This window comes from Rhopalosiphum padi, chromosome 2 (assembly GCF_020882245.1).
Source record: "Rhopalosiphum padi isolate XX-2018 chromosome 2, ASM2088224v1, whole genome shotgun sequence".
In the NCBI taxonomy this organism is placed as follows: Eukaryota; Metazoa; Arthropoda; class Insecta; order Hemiptera; family Aphididae; genus Rhopalosiphum; species Rhopalosiphum padi.
In genome coordinates, this window is record NC_083598.1 from 3,142,000 (window position 1) to 3,158,351 (window position 16,352).

Genomic DNA, 16,352 nt, shown 5'->3' on the forward strand with positions numbered 1-16,352 from the left:
GTAATTCATTGTAATATAGTGTTATTATAATAAAATATAATATATCTCATATGTATAGATATTTATACCATATAGTAAATTATATATATATGTATACATTATACACATATATATTTAATGGGTTAATAGATACACACTTAATATGCAAGTATGATACCTATTAAATAACATTATAATATTGTTACAATATAATATATTCACCTAATATACATGTGGCCTCTATGTTCTTACAAAATTATTATAATTGGCAATTTTGAAAATTTTGCGTGTGCTATCCTACTAAAACTGCACGCTGTAAATATCGATTAAAACACGAACATTATATTTTTTAAATAAAAATTTTAAAAACCTGACACAATAGGTATACGTACCTATACTTTATTGAGGTTAGTATAATATATGAGGTACTTATCTTTTATAAGGTATTGACAGATTGTATTCAAAATCATGTACAATTTAGAATAAGAAAAATGTCAATACTGATAAAAATCGGTTAGATTATTCTATCTCAAACTGTTATCTTAACGATTTCAATAAAAGTGCCAAATACATATGAAATGTCAACATAAAACTAAATAGTAAAATATTTTGTATACAAAAGATTGATGACAGATTCAATATTTTCAATAAAATCAGTTGTTATAAAATAAATGTGTTACAGGGTCAAGGTTTGCGTGTATGTATATACCTATATATAGTAAATTATTGTTCAAACAAGGCCATACATGTGTTATGTGTATATAAGTGTATTCTTTTTTTTTAAAGATATTTTATATTTAATATACTATACCTAAATAGCAGTTATATAAACATCAACCGTCGTATATTAATCGTAAATAATATAACAATCGAATAACATCTGTAAACGTTTTGAATACACATACTTACATGCGATTATATTAGGTAGCTATATATACTATTCATCACAATACTAACATTCTACACCATGCCTAGAGCATTAATAATTAAGTATGTAGTTATAAATCAACGCGACTTGAAATTAAATGGTAACTTGCCATTCGTAAGTAACGCGAAATTAAATTTTTTTTTGATCGCACGATTTTTGCAATCGACTAATGCGTACCTATAGATTTAATATTGGAGGGCAATATATTATGTGATTACACAATTAAAAACAGATGGTACTTTGTCGACTACCGTGGTTTTACATACGTGCAAGAAATAACGATGCGCTGTTAAACACAAATTTAACATGCTGCAAAGCAATGACTATATTATATATCGATGACCTTTATAGTTTTTAAACAATTACATATATTAGTATAGACAATTTAGTGTTTAGATGAAATATTTAAATATCAATTTAATAGTGGCAATAGTGCAGTAGCAATTCGTTGTGGATTATATAATAGACAAATCGAAAATAGTAATAAATAATAATAGTAGTTAACAAAACAATTGTCTGTAAAAATACGTAAAACTCATAAGACAAATAATAAGGTCACAATTGTTTACCTACAAGTTTACTAATTTTCGATTAATAATGATTTATAAATAAGAAATAACAGTATACCTACTTCACTTTAGATTCATGACTTAAAAATTTAAATTTATATAGGTAATATTAGGTTTAAACCATGTCGAGATTATTATAAATTAATAATGTAAAAAATATATAAAGTAACACAATTGATTTTGTCCTTATTCATTTCAGAATAGTAAAATATGTTCCCACTTTTAAAGTGTGTAAAGACAATATATATTATATAGACCATATAGGATAGTTCATAATATAATGTAGGTACCTAAATCAAATTAAACACATATTTTCAAGCATGTTTTTTGTAAGATATCGTAAGAAAATACGAGTATAAATCACTATTAATTTTAGTTATTATAATACATTTCATCGATAGTAATGATAGTATACACCCACAGAGCAAATAAATGAATATTCTATAAGTATACAATATGATATTGGTATTAAATTATAGATAATTAGGTATTCACTTTTATACAAAATTCGGTGATCGTATAACTTTTATTGTGCTAACCAAAAACTTGTTGAAACAATATAGGGTATTATATAGGGTTCCATCGTGCGCGTTATGGTCAAAGAATAAGTCGAATAACGAAAAGTTAATACCTATAATAACATATTATGTATTAAACCCACTTTACATCATCGTCATCATAATAATCGATTTGGAAAACATTTTATTAAGTATCGAAAACATCGTGAGCGCTTTATATATATATATACCTACGCATAGCAATAAAGGGTTCCTTTTGAAACGCAACGCCCTGAATTATATACACAAACATCAGGGTGTGGCTTCTTTGACCTCTCCGCGGTGAATATTCTAAGCACGGGATTTTATCACTCTACGAACAGTCGATCGGTATTACTTTGTTTCTGCTCCCCACTCTCTTAATTTATTACCTCTATATAGACCCAGTGATCCATTTTTTGTTCGATTTTTTTTTTTAACCACAGGAAACCGGGTCACGAGTCATTAAATACGGCCGGAAGGGTCCTTTGTCTTTGGTTACCGGTGTTTGCTAAATTATTGAAATTCCGGGGTGGTCTGAAAATAAACTCGTTGTAAATTGCGTGTAATTTGAAAATAAAATAAAATTAATACAATAATCAGACAACAATGTGTAAAAACAATACGCATAACTTAATAATAATTACATTTTTATACTTACTCAAATACATAAGAAGATTTTTTTCCAATGCCTAGTAGTTACTATTTGGTGTTGTATTGTTATTATCATCTATACATCTATAGATTATTTTTTGTTGCCTTTTGCAATTTGACAGATACATATATTATGAGACATTTATTAACTAACAAATTTAAATAAGTTAGAAAGTTTTCTAAATGCCAAATATCTTCGCTCTCCTTAGAATCTAAAATAATATAATACAATAATTTTATCATATATAGGTACGTATATTATATTCTATAGTTCTATACTTAATATAAATATAACCTTTTTTCAATTATTTTATTATTACTTTTTTCTATTCAATATAGTACTATTTATACTATAGTGATTTTCTAATTACTAATAATAATTTAATTTGTCTAAATAATGATCATATAGTAATAACAATGGTTATAAATTAACTTTTGTACTTACGTCTTATTAATGTGCAATTATGTTAGGCACCGGCAGTACCGCACTGTTTAAGACTTAAGTACATAGATAGGTATACAAGTAATATATTTATTATATATTTTTAGTAAAACCATATCACGTTAAGTGTTTAACGGTGTACGATTTGGAGATATAATTTTTGAAAAAAAATCATTAGTTACAGATTAAACTTATCGTTGACGTATTAAGTGGAATAACAAAAAATAACATTACAAATTATGTTTGTTAAATAATGGACATTGGACAGGTATATAAAGTAGTAAATATAATATATTATATAAGTACCTATAATATTATTATGTAATGATATTTTTTGGTTGGATTTTCATCAACTACGTGAGTTTATTTTATTTTATTTTGGAGATATCATTTTAATTGTTATATCTCTATTTTCTTTATACGTGAATAAATTTCTGATTTTTCGATCTAAATTCACATGCATATATTATATACCGCAGAATTTAATTTATTTTATAAATTTATTGTTATTACTTAAATGGCAATGATATGATAAACTATGTATTTATAAACAAATTCTAGCGATAAATGTATATTATAATACGCACTGCAGCAGTTACTAAAAAATATTACATGTACCCAAGTCCTGATAACCTCTACTCTCTAGGTTCTAATACACGTGTACCTATATAATTTAATATGTGCCCGTAAATGGAAATGTGCAACGTATCTATATATATTATAGTACATTAATATTTTAGAAGCTTTATCGAACACGCGTTGAAATTCGTAAGGTATACCTACTGCAGTACTGCGGTATATTATAAATAGGTATCTATATACATAAATATATATACACAAGACACATAATAGATTGTATACCGGGTATTTATACACAACTCGTATATGTTGGTAATTCGATCACGATTTTCCATTAGAATCCCGTAACTAAATAGAAATTTTCTATTACATAATATATACGAATACGCTAGGTATACACGGTGTCGGGTCGGTGCTATGTTTAAGCAAGGCGTTGAAAACGAGACCCGATATATATATACACGTAAATAATATCATATTGTCGTATAATAATATGTGGTACGCGTTTTATAAATTCATTCGATAATCGTTTAGCAGCTTTAATAGTAGGCCGACAAAACCACTTATTACCGCCGTTGAAGCTATTAGCGCCCAGGCATCTTCTCCTCGGAGAGCACGCGATTTTCCACACACACACACACACGCACTACGCATATAATACGTCGTATGTACACATTACCCGTGTCCCGGCGTTGCATTAATTAACGACTGTCGTGCGAGTTTAAATGCATTTAATATCATATATGCGCCTATGCGAAGACGCCGCGCCGACTAAATCAGTGTTATCGTGATTTTACTCTTCTTCTTCTTTTTGCGGTGCTGTACAACAGCTGTGATTGCACTTATATATATATATATATATATATATCACCATCGCGCATACAATTATTTATGCGGTTTTCAGGCCCTACGCTATTATTATATGAAAAAACGATTAAGAATTTTTATTTCAGTAAACGGCCGTCGAGCAATATTATGATGTTGTCCGCGACTCGCGTTATGTATGTTGTTTATACACTTTGTACAACTATATACGATATTGTGTATTCATTATAATAATTATAATACTTCGTGCAATCCGCAGTTGTATAAAACTTAGTCATACATACGCTGTAGTAATAATCCGTATTATCTAGCGATCGTAGATATACATTATACGCAAGAATAAAAACGTACAATGTTTACATACGTGATTTTATGTTTACTCTTATAATCTATAGTATATAGGACATATATTTCAAGTGCCAATATAACAACTCGTGTTTGTTTACATTGCTAAAAATTGTTTTTTTCAATCGCATTGATTCGTATTTTATACAAGGTGATCTATTTAACTGGTTACACTTATTCTTTAGGTAATTTTTTGAAGTTTTGAAAGAAAATAAATGTTTTTATTTCAGAAACAAAATACTCGTATTTAAAAAAGTGGTGATTTACTAATATTGGACATTAGATAAAAAGTTTTATTTTTATTTTTATTAAGGTTAAGATGAGCGTAGTATTAGACCACCCCTTCTTATCTAAACTTAAAATTAATATAAAAAAATAATAAGTATTTGTACACTAAATTCAATATTTATTCATTTAAATTGTATAAAATTACCAGTATTCTACTTCTGAAAATGAAATTAAAAAAACCACTAAGATAAAAAAATTAATGAAAATTGGATTATTGTATAAAATACTTTGTGTACTACCCACCATAAAAATGTGTTCGGTTCAAAATCACGAAAATTCACTTAGAAGATTAGTGTGGCTATTTGAACCAATCGCCCGGTAGCTATTTCCGAATGGTAACGTTTCAATTTCAATAATGCCGGTAACGACGAACGTCCGATCCTTGGCTTGTTATACTGTTATTATAGGTATATATTATGATATTATGTATGCGTCTCGTCGTGTGTTTATACTGTGACGTTTCGAGTTACGGTCCAATGCTCGTCTTATATCTTCAATATAGAAGTCTAACGTCAGTGTGTGCGTCTATAATACTCGTATATACATATACATATATATATATATTCATATGATCCGTGCTTGCTAGCAATTTACAATGCTTCCTGTCTGCACCCGAATTTTAGCCCAAAGCGTATACATACATATATAATAGGACGGACAAAATGGCCTATACAATAAACACGAAACGTGTAATCATATTATATATTATTATAATACTACGAGCATATAATACGTATACGCGTCTAAACGTATGGAGATGCTGCTGATGCGTATATACGCATTCTTTTTGGATTGAGCAATTTTCACGTTTTTTTTTTAACCTAAAGTCATATCCTCCCCGTCCCCCCATAACTGCATACGATAATAACACAGTGAATTCTTTGATAATAATTCAATTACATCATCATTATATATTTTATTATTATGTTGTATATATGCATGTATAATGACATTCGTTTACGGTTTTCCAGGCTGCTGATCGGAGCACCGGAGGCACAGACGGCACAGCCGGGCGTCGAAAAGGGCGGCGCCGTGTTCAAATGCGGCACGACCAGGGAGGACGATTGCGAGCAGATACCGTTCGACACGAGAGGTGAGTTTTCTCACGCCGGCCAGCAGCGTTATATATACTGCAGCGAACCGACGGACGGACCGCGACCGACCGACCGATCTGTTGTAAAAAGCGCCGCGGCCGTTATTATTGGACACGGCCGTCGTATAATTTACGACTCGTGTCGTACATAATATACGAGTTGCGATCGTATATGAAGACATTAACCAAATGTATAAATTATAATATAATATACCTACTGCATAATATATATCTATATATATATATTTAGAGTGTATAAATGGTTATGCAGTTAAATAATATACAATATAGCCAATATAGGTATCGCGCGCTGTGTTTCCCGACTTACGGCACATAAATATACAGAGTGATTCATTAAGCATGCACATATTGCACATCCTCCTTTTCAACTTAAATACCTGATGTATTTATAAGAATCCAGATTTTTTGAATTTTTTAAGTACTATCTAAGCACATTAAAATACCATATTTCAATATTTCATTGATACTTCAAAATAAAAGCAATCTATACATTAACAATTTATAGTAGGTTCTTATTTTAAAAACAAAAAGTTTATATCGTCAAAAGACACTCCTGGTATATAATAATAAATTGAGTACCTATTTAAAAAATATATAGCCTTGTGTACTTGGAAATTCCAAAAAACCAAATTTAAATAAATGCATTATTAAAAGGTTAGAATAAAACATGGAAAAATGGATGAGTATATAATTTTTACAATATTCGATATGTATATGTGTACCATACACAAGTATATCGACCGATTCTTTATGATGTCCTATGTACAGCAAAAAATGCATTTGCTAGAAATCATACACGTATTTATAATAATTTAAATAGCAGATGATTAGGTATAAAGACGCAATGCAGCAACATAATAATATATAAAATATGTAATAAACATTATATAAATATGGTAATGCAATTAAAAAATAATGACTATAATTTTAAGAAAAAAAGTAAAAAAAGTAGATATGGTTTTGTTTTGTTAAGTGATATAAAGATATTTGATATTTATGTAAGGTTAATTTTCGCAATAACGCAATAACCAAACGGGACTGGAATAATGCGTGTTCGGTACTATAGAATAATCTCGCACTTGATTATTACTTATTATGTATCGATTATATAGCCATATAGGTACATTTTTGGACATCTATCGCTTATACATATTGTAATAATATGTTCTATTTTTGAGGTGCTCGCCGGGCGTGTTATGAAATTTAACGCCTCTTTAGACGCCGCGTGGTTGGGTTGGGCGTCAGGAGGTGCGGTAAATAATTCGCGCAGAATCGTCGCGCGCTTACAGATGAAATGACACGACTTATGGTGCTATATTATATATTATTATTTATTATTTTATATTATAGATATGTGTGTGCGTATGTATATGCTCTGCGTGTATGTACATTTAATATAATATATTGTACATTTATAATATACGATTGAACAGATGGCCGCGGAATGTGCCACGGTATACACACCGCGAGGCCGTAGGCCAAAACGAAGTGAAATTTATTATTATTATTATTATTATCATTATTATTACAATATTATTATTATTATATTACGTGGAAGCTTGTACGCGGCAACGAATAAAAGGTTGCGGTCAGGAAAACTGAAACGGATTGAATAGAAAGACAAAATAAAAAGAGAAAAAAAAGTGCACCGATAGTCTGGTTTTTATGATTGCTGCTATATATGTGGATCACGAGTTAATGGACTCGGTGAAGAACGAGCGTGAAAGCGACGCTGAAGGAGATGAAAAAAAATATAATCTTAGTTTTAATGCGTACCTATATGTATAGGTACTATGATAATATTCGTATCTCTGTGTTACTAAATTAAATAGAGTCGTTGGCGGCAATACTTATACGCGTATACATAATAATATTATTACAGTCTTTTATATATAATTTCGTAATTAATGACGTTTTATAAGGATGCTTCAGACTACTTCTGTTCGCCGTCTATGTATACACATATATAATATATATGCATGTGTGTCTGATTGAGCTGGTGGAGTGCTAACCTCTTTAACGATAAATTCTATATTATCAAACAGGCGGTTATTACCTATGTTCATGTACCTAATGGTGGCAGCGGCACTATAATATGAATTTCACTAATGCGAACAAAGCTTCTATAACTATAATGTTATATTATTATGCGTTATTTTTTTCATTTAAACTTCATAGGAATATATAGGCAAGCAATATAATTCTATAAAAAATAATATAATCGTTAGAAAAACCGAATAAAAATATTCCAACTAACAAATGTGATAAAATTTAATATTCTAATTGTGTATTTTTTAATTCATGAAAAGAATGTATCAAAATATCAAAATAATAGTATAATTTAAGTATATTTTTAATGGCTTACAAACATAATAGAATTTTAATGAAATATATATGTACGTTTAATATAGAAATATTTTTTTTATTATCACATTGTTTCGTCTAAGAAAAACTGACACCTAATAACTTAACTTATAGTCTTAAAGTAATAAAAATTTGGACACGGACTTATAATTTGCATTTAATTTGCATATAGGTAGAGAATACAAAATATTAAGCTGATAACTTTAATATAATATTTTAGTTTATTTAATTTTTTCCCCATTAAAATATTTATATGTATTTAGGCAGCATCTAGATAGGCATCAAAAAATAGTTATGCACGTCATTCGTTTAATAAATTTTGACAGAAAACGATGTACAAATAAAATGATCACGAATGTTATCCCGTAATACACAAAAAATATAATATATTCCGAAAAAAAATTTGATCGAAATAATACATAAATATTATAAGAAATTTTTATCATAAAAATACTCGAAAACGACCAACCCCCGAGTAAGTTCATTGAAATTTAACGGAGCTAGTTTCTTCTATTCGACGTAGCAACTTACGTCTAAAAAAAGCCACTTCTTGAACTCATTTTAATGTACACGAACGTAATTAGATGTATATATTAGAGATTTCAAATAGTCAAAATGACCGACAGAAACTTAAAATAATACTACTATAGTACTGTGTATAGTGTGTATATATACACATACCGGAGTAGAGTATTTATACAAGTTTTTATTGTTGTTATTATATACTTATAACTTCTACATCTGTCATATATTAAATAGACTTGAAGAGTTGAAGTTCGCTTTTCCATTCCGTGTTACTTAAATTTATAGTTTTCTATTTGGTAAATATTATTAAACATACACTATGGTTAGGTTAGGTTAGGTTAGTGTATCATAATATATAAATAGTATCATCAGATAAATTTATGGCAAATATTTTAGCCTGTTATAATATATAATAATAATATAAGCTGGTAAAAACAATTTGGTCTCAAGTTTTATTTTTAGTAATCTTTTTTTGCATTATATTATTATTTAACATTTTAATTAGCATATTTTAGTTGTTTTATGTGCATATTTTTATGCATATCTTATGTTTATTGGTTTTAACTTCTATAACTTCCAAGCCATTTAATCATTAATGTTCGTGCACCATAAGGCGTAACTTCTGTAAGCACATACACATGTTACTGTCGCGGGCGAGGGACCATTTTTTTTCACTATAAGTATCATCTCTATCATCATACCGATGGTCATCATAATACTTCTAAAAATAGATTTGAGTTAATTATTAATGTTAATCTAGAATAACTAATCAACTTTTTCATTTATGTATTTTATTTCCATACTAATTGTATAACCTTACAATTGTCAATAATTGAACAAATAAATATATATTAAATATGGCTACGTCACTGTATCGGAGCATCTTTGTTTTAGTGTACCTCCGTACAGTCATAACTTATTATCATCCGTTTGTGCATAGATTGTTTTTTTAACTAAAATAAAATAATAGTAATAATAATAATGTAGGTGTATATTTATTTTTTGTACGTCATACCCGATATGTATGTACTGCGTGCATATTATAATCGACCAGCACTTCCCGTCTACTTGACTCAGGCATTTGTCAAACGGGACTCTAATGCTGTCTGTAAAAACATCGTCACTGGGCTCCGGCTATAAATAATATACTCATATAGCTATTGTATGAAATAAATTTGCCGCTCCGATCTTGATAACAAATATAGGTACAGTAGGTAGGTACCTAAACGTAAATAATAATAATAATAATATATTTATTATATTATGTATATATATATATATGTGTGTGTGTGTGTGTACACTGACGTATAGTGCGTATAGTAGCCGTTGCAGTATATACCTATTTATAATATGTTATATTATAAACATTATACACACACGTCGAAAGTCCGAAAGACAAATAAAGCGTACATATAATATATAATCATATAATACGAGTCATCTGTATTCCATGCGCGCACGCGGTATAAACGTCCGTCGTCGTGAACCGCGGACGTTTCCCGTACCCGTTTTTATATATACATAAATATATTATAATTTATATAATAATAAAAATATATACGCATCAGCCGGGCCGGCGCACACATTGATATGCACACCGTTTATCCCCGTTGCAGCGTGCCTACGTAAATTTACGGTGTCGGTCGTATTATATACGCGGTATCTGCGGAATATCTCTTGACACCCCGTCATAACGCACCCCTCGTATGTAAATGGTACAGGGGGAATTTTTTTATCCCCGCGCGTACATTTTAGAGTGAAAAATAATTACAATAAAAAAAAATATATTTTAAATACTCATATATATATATATACTAATATATTTCGTATAACATAGATGCAGGTATTTCTGCGAGAAAATAAACATTTTTAACACACGATTACTTTTGGTTTTTACCTCTGCTTTTTTTTATTGATAATTTTTGGATTTAGCTTAACAACGTTTCTAAAATAAAATGTGTGAATATTTCACAATCCAGCTAATATATTTATTTTTCTATTTACAATTGCTTAAAATGAAGTAAAATGTGTTAAGTGGCTATAGAGGTTATAAAAGAGTAATTTAAGTTTACTTGAAATCATATAAAAGTTTTTTTTTTAACACACAAAAATTTACAATTGTAACAATTAAACAACCTAACCTACGTTCGGTTGGTTTCAAAAGAGTCACTCTGACACCCTATACAATATATTTTTGATGTGATTTTTTTTCCCTTATAAGAATCGTCGTTATACAACGCATATATAATGGTCGTTGAAGTCTCCGCGTTGGAATACACAATAATTGTTTATTTATTAAATTGCCGCGCACATATTATCCATATTATCATATTATCTTAACAGTATCAGTATGAATATGCCATATGCGCATAGTATTTACGTCATAGCCAAATGGAATGTATTAAACAAAATATATTCGGGACGTTCGTCAACGCTGAGGTTGTCGTCGTCAATGCATAATCTATATATTACCTATATATAAATGAATGTTTCTTTGTTTTCTATAGTCTCAAAAACTACGGGACCGTTTTCAATTAAAGTTATAACATTAGATCCCATAATACTCGGAGGGTGTTAATAGAATATTTTTTAACCTGAATCTATTATAGGTTACTTTAGGGGTTATAGGACTATAGTTAACTAAAAACTGTATAGAGAAAAAAAACAAATATTAAAATCTAATTAGCATGAGTACGATTACGATAATAATTACTTTTATGAATTGATTTCTTAATTCCGGTCAAATTTTTGACATAAATACATAAAGACAAATCTTTATTTTATATTGAATTTATACTAGTCTTTAAACATTTATTTAATCTATCTCCAGCTTATTGTATTAAAATCAAAAATATATCTAGAATTTAAAAAGAAAATTAAATATAATCGTTTCAATTTTATTTGTATTATATACTTCAACTAGTTCAACTAAAATAAAACGGTGAACGATAGAAAGATAAAGATTAATTTTTAACCAGTCTAAGTCGGGTAATACAGTTATTTATTATATTTATCTATATAATGTTATAGTAATTATAATAATAATATCGTATTTCGTATGTATCTATAATAACGAGACGTCGGAAAACCCTTGTCGATCTGAAACGCTGACGTATGGCGGCAATGCTTTATCGCTTTCTGAGGAATAGGCACGCGTACGTTTTAGTTAACCATTATACATTATATTATAATACGAGTATAGCAATATCACCAATATCATATCGGTATACCGCGATACTCGGTGACATGGTTACGACAAAATCGCCGTCCGTTGATCTTAATTTATGTCTACCATAATTGTTCGCTCGTATAAATCCTTCAACTACAGCTGGTGTATAATATAATATACAATTTTAAAATTGAAAGACGTACATATATTTATAAGTACATTATATAAATAAAACACATTTATATTCAATATCACTACAAATTCTGATGCTGAATTCAATATTATTAAACACGAACATTTGATACTCATTACTCAATCATTTAATCTATTTTTTCTATATGTATATATACTATATAGACATATAGTATATACCGTATAAATTGCAGGTTAAATTTATCATATATAATTGCGATTTACTTTAATTTGATTATTCATCATTATTTCGATCTAAAACTAATAGAAATATTAAATATATAATATATTATGTATATTGTATACCTATTATTCGCATTTAAAAAATTAATTCTATCATAAAGGATAAATATATTTTGAATGTGAACTAAAGATATATTAAGTGACCTAGTGACTTTCTTACTAATTCTCTTTTAATATCGTTTTAAATGGATTTTATTTTATTGTTAATTTTAAGATGGATATTAATGGGTATTTCGTTTTTATTTTCTCATATTAAAATCAAATTAAATAGCAATTATAATTAAAATTAAAATTACTAATTAATACTTAAATTATTGATAAATATAAGTACTTCAATAGTATTTATTTAATTATTTAATTGCTATTATTATATCTACATAGTTGTCGTAGTTAATACCTACAAGTATAATGTATAGGAACAATTTTAAACTTTTGGAATTATACATTTTTTTCAACGAATAACTATTAATATTTTAATTTGTTTTTCGATTAAAATTATAATACATTAAACAATTGAAATAAACTATCGGTAGATAAATTTAATATTAAATAAAATCAATTCGACAAATTCAGATCTTGACATCCTGATGTATTGGAATAATTTCCATGGCATAAGTGTCAAATTAAAAGAGGAAAAAAAGCATTTATTTATAAGTATTTGTCTGCGATGATGTGCCAATACATAATATGTACATCGATCATCGTGCGGTTGATTTTATATATATATATATATTTATGTCTAAAATGCCTTCAATGGCGGTGCGTATATATACATCGATAATCGCATGTCGCATACTACCGTAGATAGTCGCGATGTAATAATATAGTCTGGAAAAAAATATCTTTCGGCGTACAACAGAAGGCAGTCGCTCGCATATAATAAAAATAATAAAAAAAAATTTAGCAAAACGCGAAACGGCACTTGCTTCCAGGCAAGAACGGATCGGCATTCAACTGTCGTCGGGCCACCGCGCCGAACGTATATCAAACGGAATGCAATATTTTTTTTTATTTTTTTTTTTTTATCAAACCTCCCGAGATTTTCTTTTTGTTTGTAATTCTTTTTCAATGTAAATTTTGCCGATAAACAGAATATGTGGGGCAAAGGAGACGCGGATGGCTAGGCGGCGTGACGAGGGGATAAATAAGAAAAAAAACAAGGAAAAAAGCCCGGGCCGTGGATATACTTATACATAATATATATGTATAGAAACCCGTTTTGGTCTCTGTCGCCGCCGCTGATGCTGCTGCTGTTGCTGCCGCGTGACGATATACTGTATATTATGCGTCTTACGGTGGTGGAGCATGTCCGTTTTTTCTCGAAATGGCTACACGTAAAAAAAAATCACGTCCCAGACGCAAACACGGAATCGATTCCGTTGGCCGATAGATCAAGCACGAGACAAATTACAAATTGGTTTCTATACAGAATATAGTAAAGGAGGTATCAGCTATATATATATAAACATACATATTGTATAATATACTATGTGTGTATAATACACACACAAGGGACGACTGCTATACAAATGTGTGACTGTGTGTTTTTCTTTTCTTATTTTTTTTTCTCTTTCAAATACATCTCGTGAACACCCCGTTTTTACGTCTGTATTTCAAGGTTCCGCAGTTTTTGCACTCTGTCATGTGGAATACTTTTGAACTGGTCTTGAAAAAATAAACCGTTTCGATTTATTAGGGCAACATATCGTCCATTATAATATTATATTAAAACTGCAGTGAACTCTATACCTGCCTACATATTTTATATACTTGTTTCACGATTTTTGATTTGATTTAAACCAACTTAATTATATAAATTTGACAAATACAAACGAATTGTTAAAAAAAAAAAAAACCGTGTTATTTAGATTTTTCGCTTTTGTTGAAATATTTCGTATAAATAAACGTGGTATGGAAAATAACTATAATATCTATTTAATTACCTGTATATAAATTTTACCTATTATTAATTAATAATTCATTATTCGTTTTGTAAACAATTAAACCAGTTAACATCCTAGATAATATTTTATTTTAACATAAAAAATGATACACATAACAAGACGATGACTTAGAATTATTTAATTTACATTACAATTCTCTATTATACTTACAAATCACGCATTGCGTTACATTGAATTTAAAGTAAATAAATCATCAACAAGTACATCGTGAATGAATGGTGAGTTAGTATTCAAATGTAAGTACTATTAAGTAGTAAATAAGTTGTATTGTTGTAAATTCATAAATGAGAAATCATTGTAAGTTTTTTTATATAATGTAATGTCCATTATAGTTATACATATTCAACCCTAGTGTATACGGTACATCCCCATACATTGTACTCGTAGACCATGATCATTGTAGATTTTTATGAATATACTTTAAATATATATAAAAAAAAAATAATAGGTACTTTAACGAGCTACTGATTAGAATAAAAAAAATATATATTTATTAACATTTTATATTCTTACGCATTATAAAAATAAAATGTTGTGTAAAAATGGAACTTAAACAAAGACATTTAAATTAAAATAAATAAATAATATTCATATAATAATAAATACATGTAACCTAACTTATTAGTTAAAAAATATAAAAATAAAAAGAAGAAAAATACCTATTTTATACTGTAACAAATACCTATTTGGAAACTACAAAAAGTTTTTAACATTAATTAATTATTTTTTAGTTTTAAATTGATTAGCAATAATTTATATCATTCGTTCTGTAGTTCAGTTCCCTTTTAAAATATTTAAATCATTATGAGCACAATATCTTTTTGCTAGGTATTTTTCATTATTTACATTTGCACAAATTTCAAATATTTTACAATGAAATTAAGGTCTAAGGGTGAAAAGGTGCTAATAAAGCATATATTTTTATAAACTCCAACATGATTGTTTCATACTATTTAATATAATTATATTTTAGTCATTATTAGGTACGCACATAAAAACAAATTTTTAAAATAGAATAAAAATTAGTTTTTTGAGTTTAAGCGTTCTATAAATTTGACAATTTTAATTTTCATCGCTTACTTTACTCTAAGCCTAAGTTTTCTATCGAATTGAACATATTTTATTAAATAAGATATTTAATCAAACAATCCGTGAGAAAAGTTATCCCTATTAAAAAAAAAATCACCCTATACTTTAAATTAGTTTTAGGGCAACTATTCCCTGTATACCTCCTATACTTTTTAATACGATATTCTTCTTCCTTCTTGTTAACAGCTGAAAATGAATGAAGGGTTTTTTATGTTCCAATGATTGAACACATTGTATTGAATTGTATCTCGCGTGAAATCAATCAAACGGTAATAACTAATAATACAATAGTCATTCAATACATAGGTACATTTCAAGATCTTCAACGAACACACGCACAGAACGCTGGTGTAATAAAAATTACCTTATTGCATTTTTCGCGATAGATACCCTTAAATAAAGTGTACCTACATACTTACTACAAACACATTACTAATAACAAAAAATCTATACCGCATACTATGGTTTATTGTTTAATATTTAGTTATTAAATTTAGCCCTTTATATCTGTATAGCATTATAAGTTTGTATGAAATTATAATACCAA

The 16,352-nt window shown here is 28.4% G+C and overlaps 1 protein-coding gene across 2 annotated transcripts in view; it reads left to right on the forward strand.

Moving 5' to 3' along the window:
* LOC132922453 (integrin alpha-PS2-like) overlaps nucleotides 1-16,352 on the forward strand; it is a 69,438-nt gene that overhangs the window by 28,449 nt on the left and 24,637 nt on the right. For both annotated transcript variants that reach the window (XM_060985988.1, XM_060985989.1), the window contains exon 3: nucleotides 6,117-6,238. In XM_060985988.1, the coding sequence (XP_060841971.1) occupies nucleotides 6,117-6,238 (122 nt within the window). The remainder of the gene's footprint in view (nucleotides 1-6,116; nucleotides 6,239-16,352) is intronic.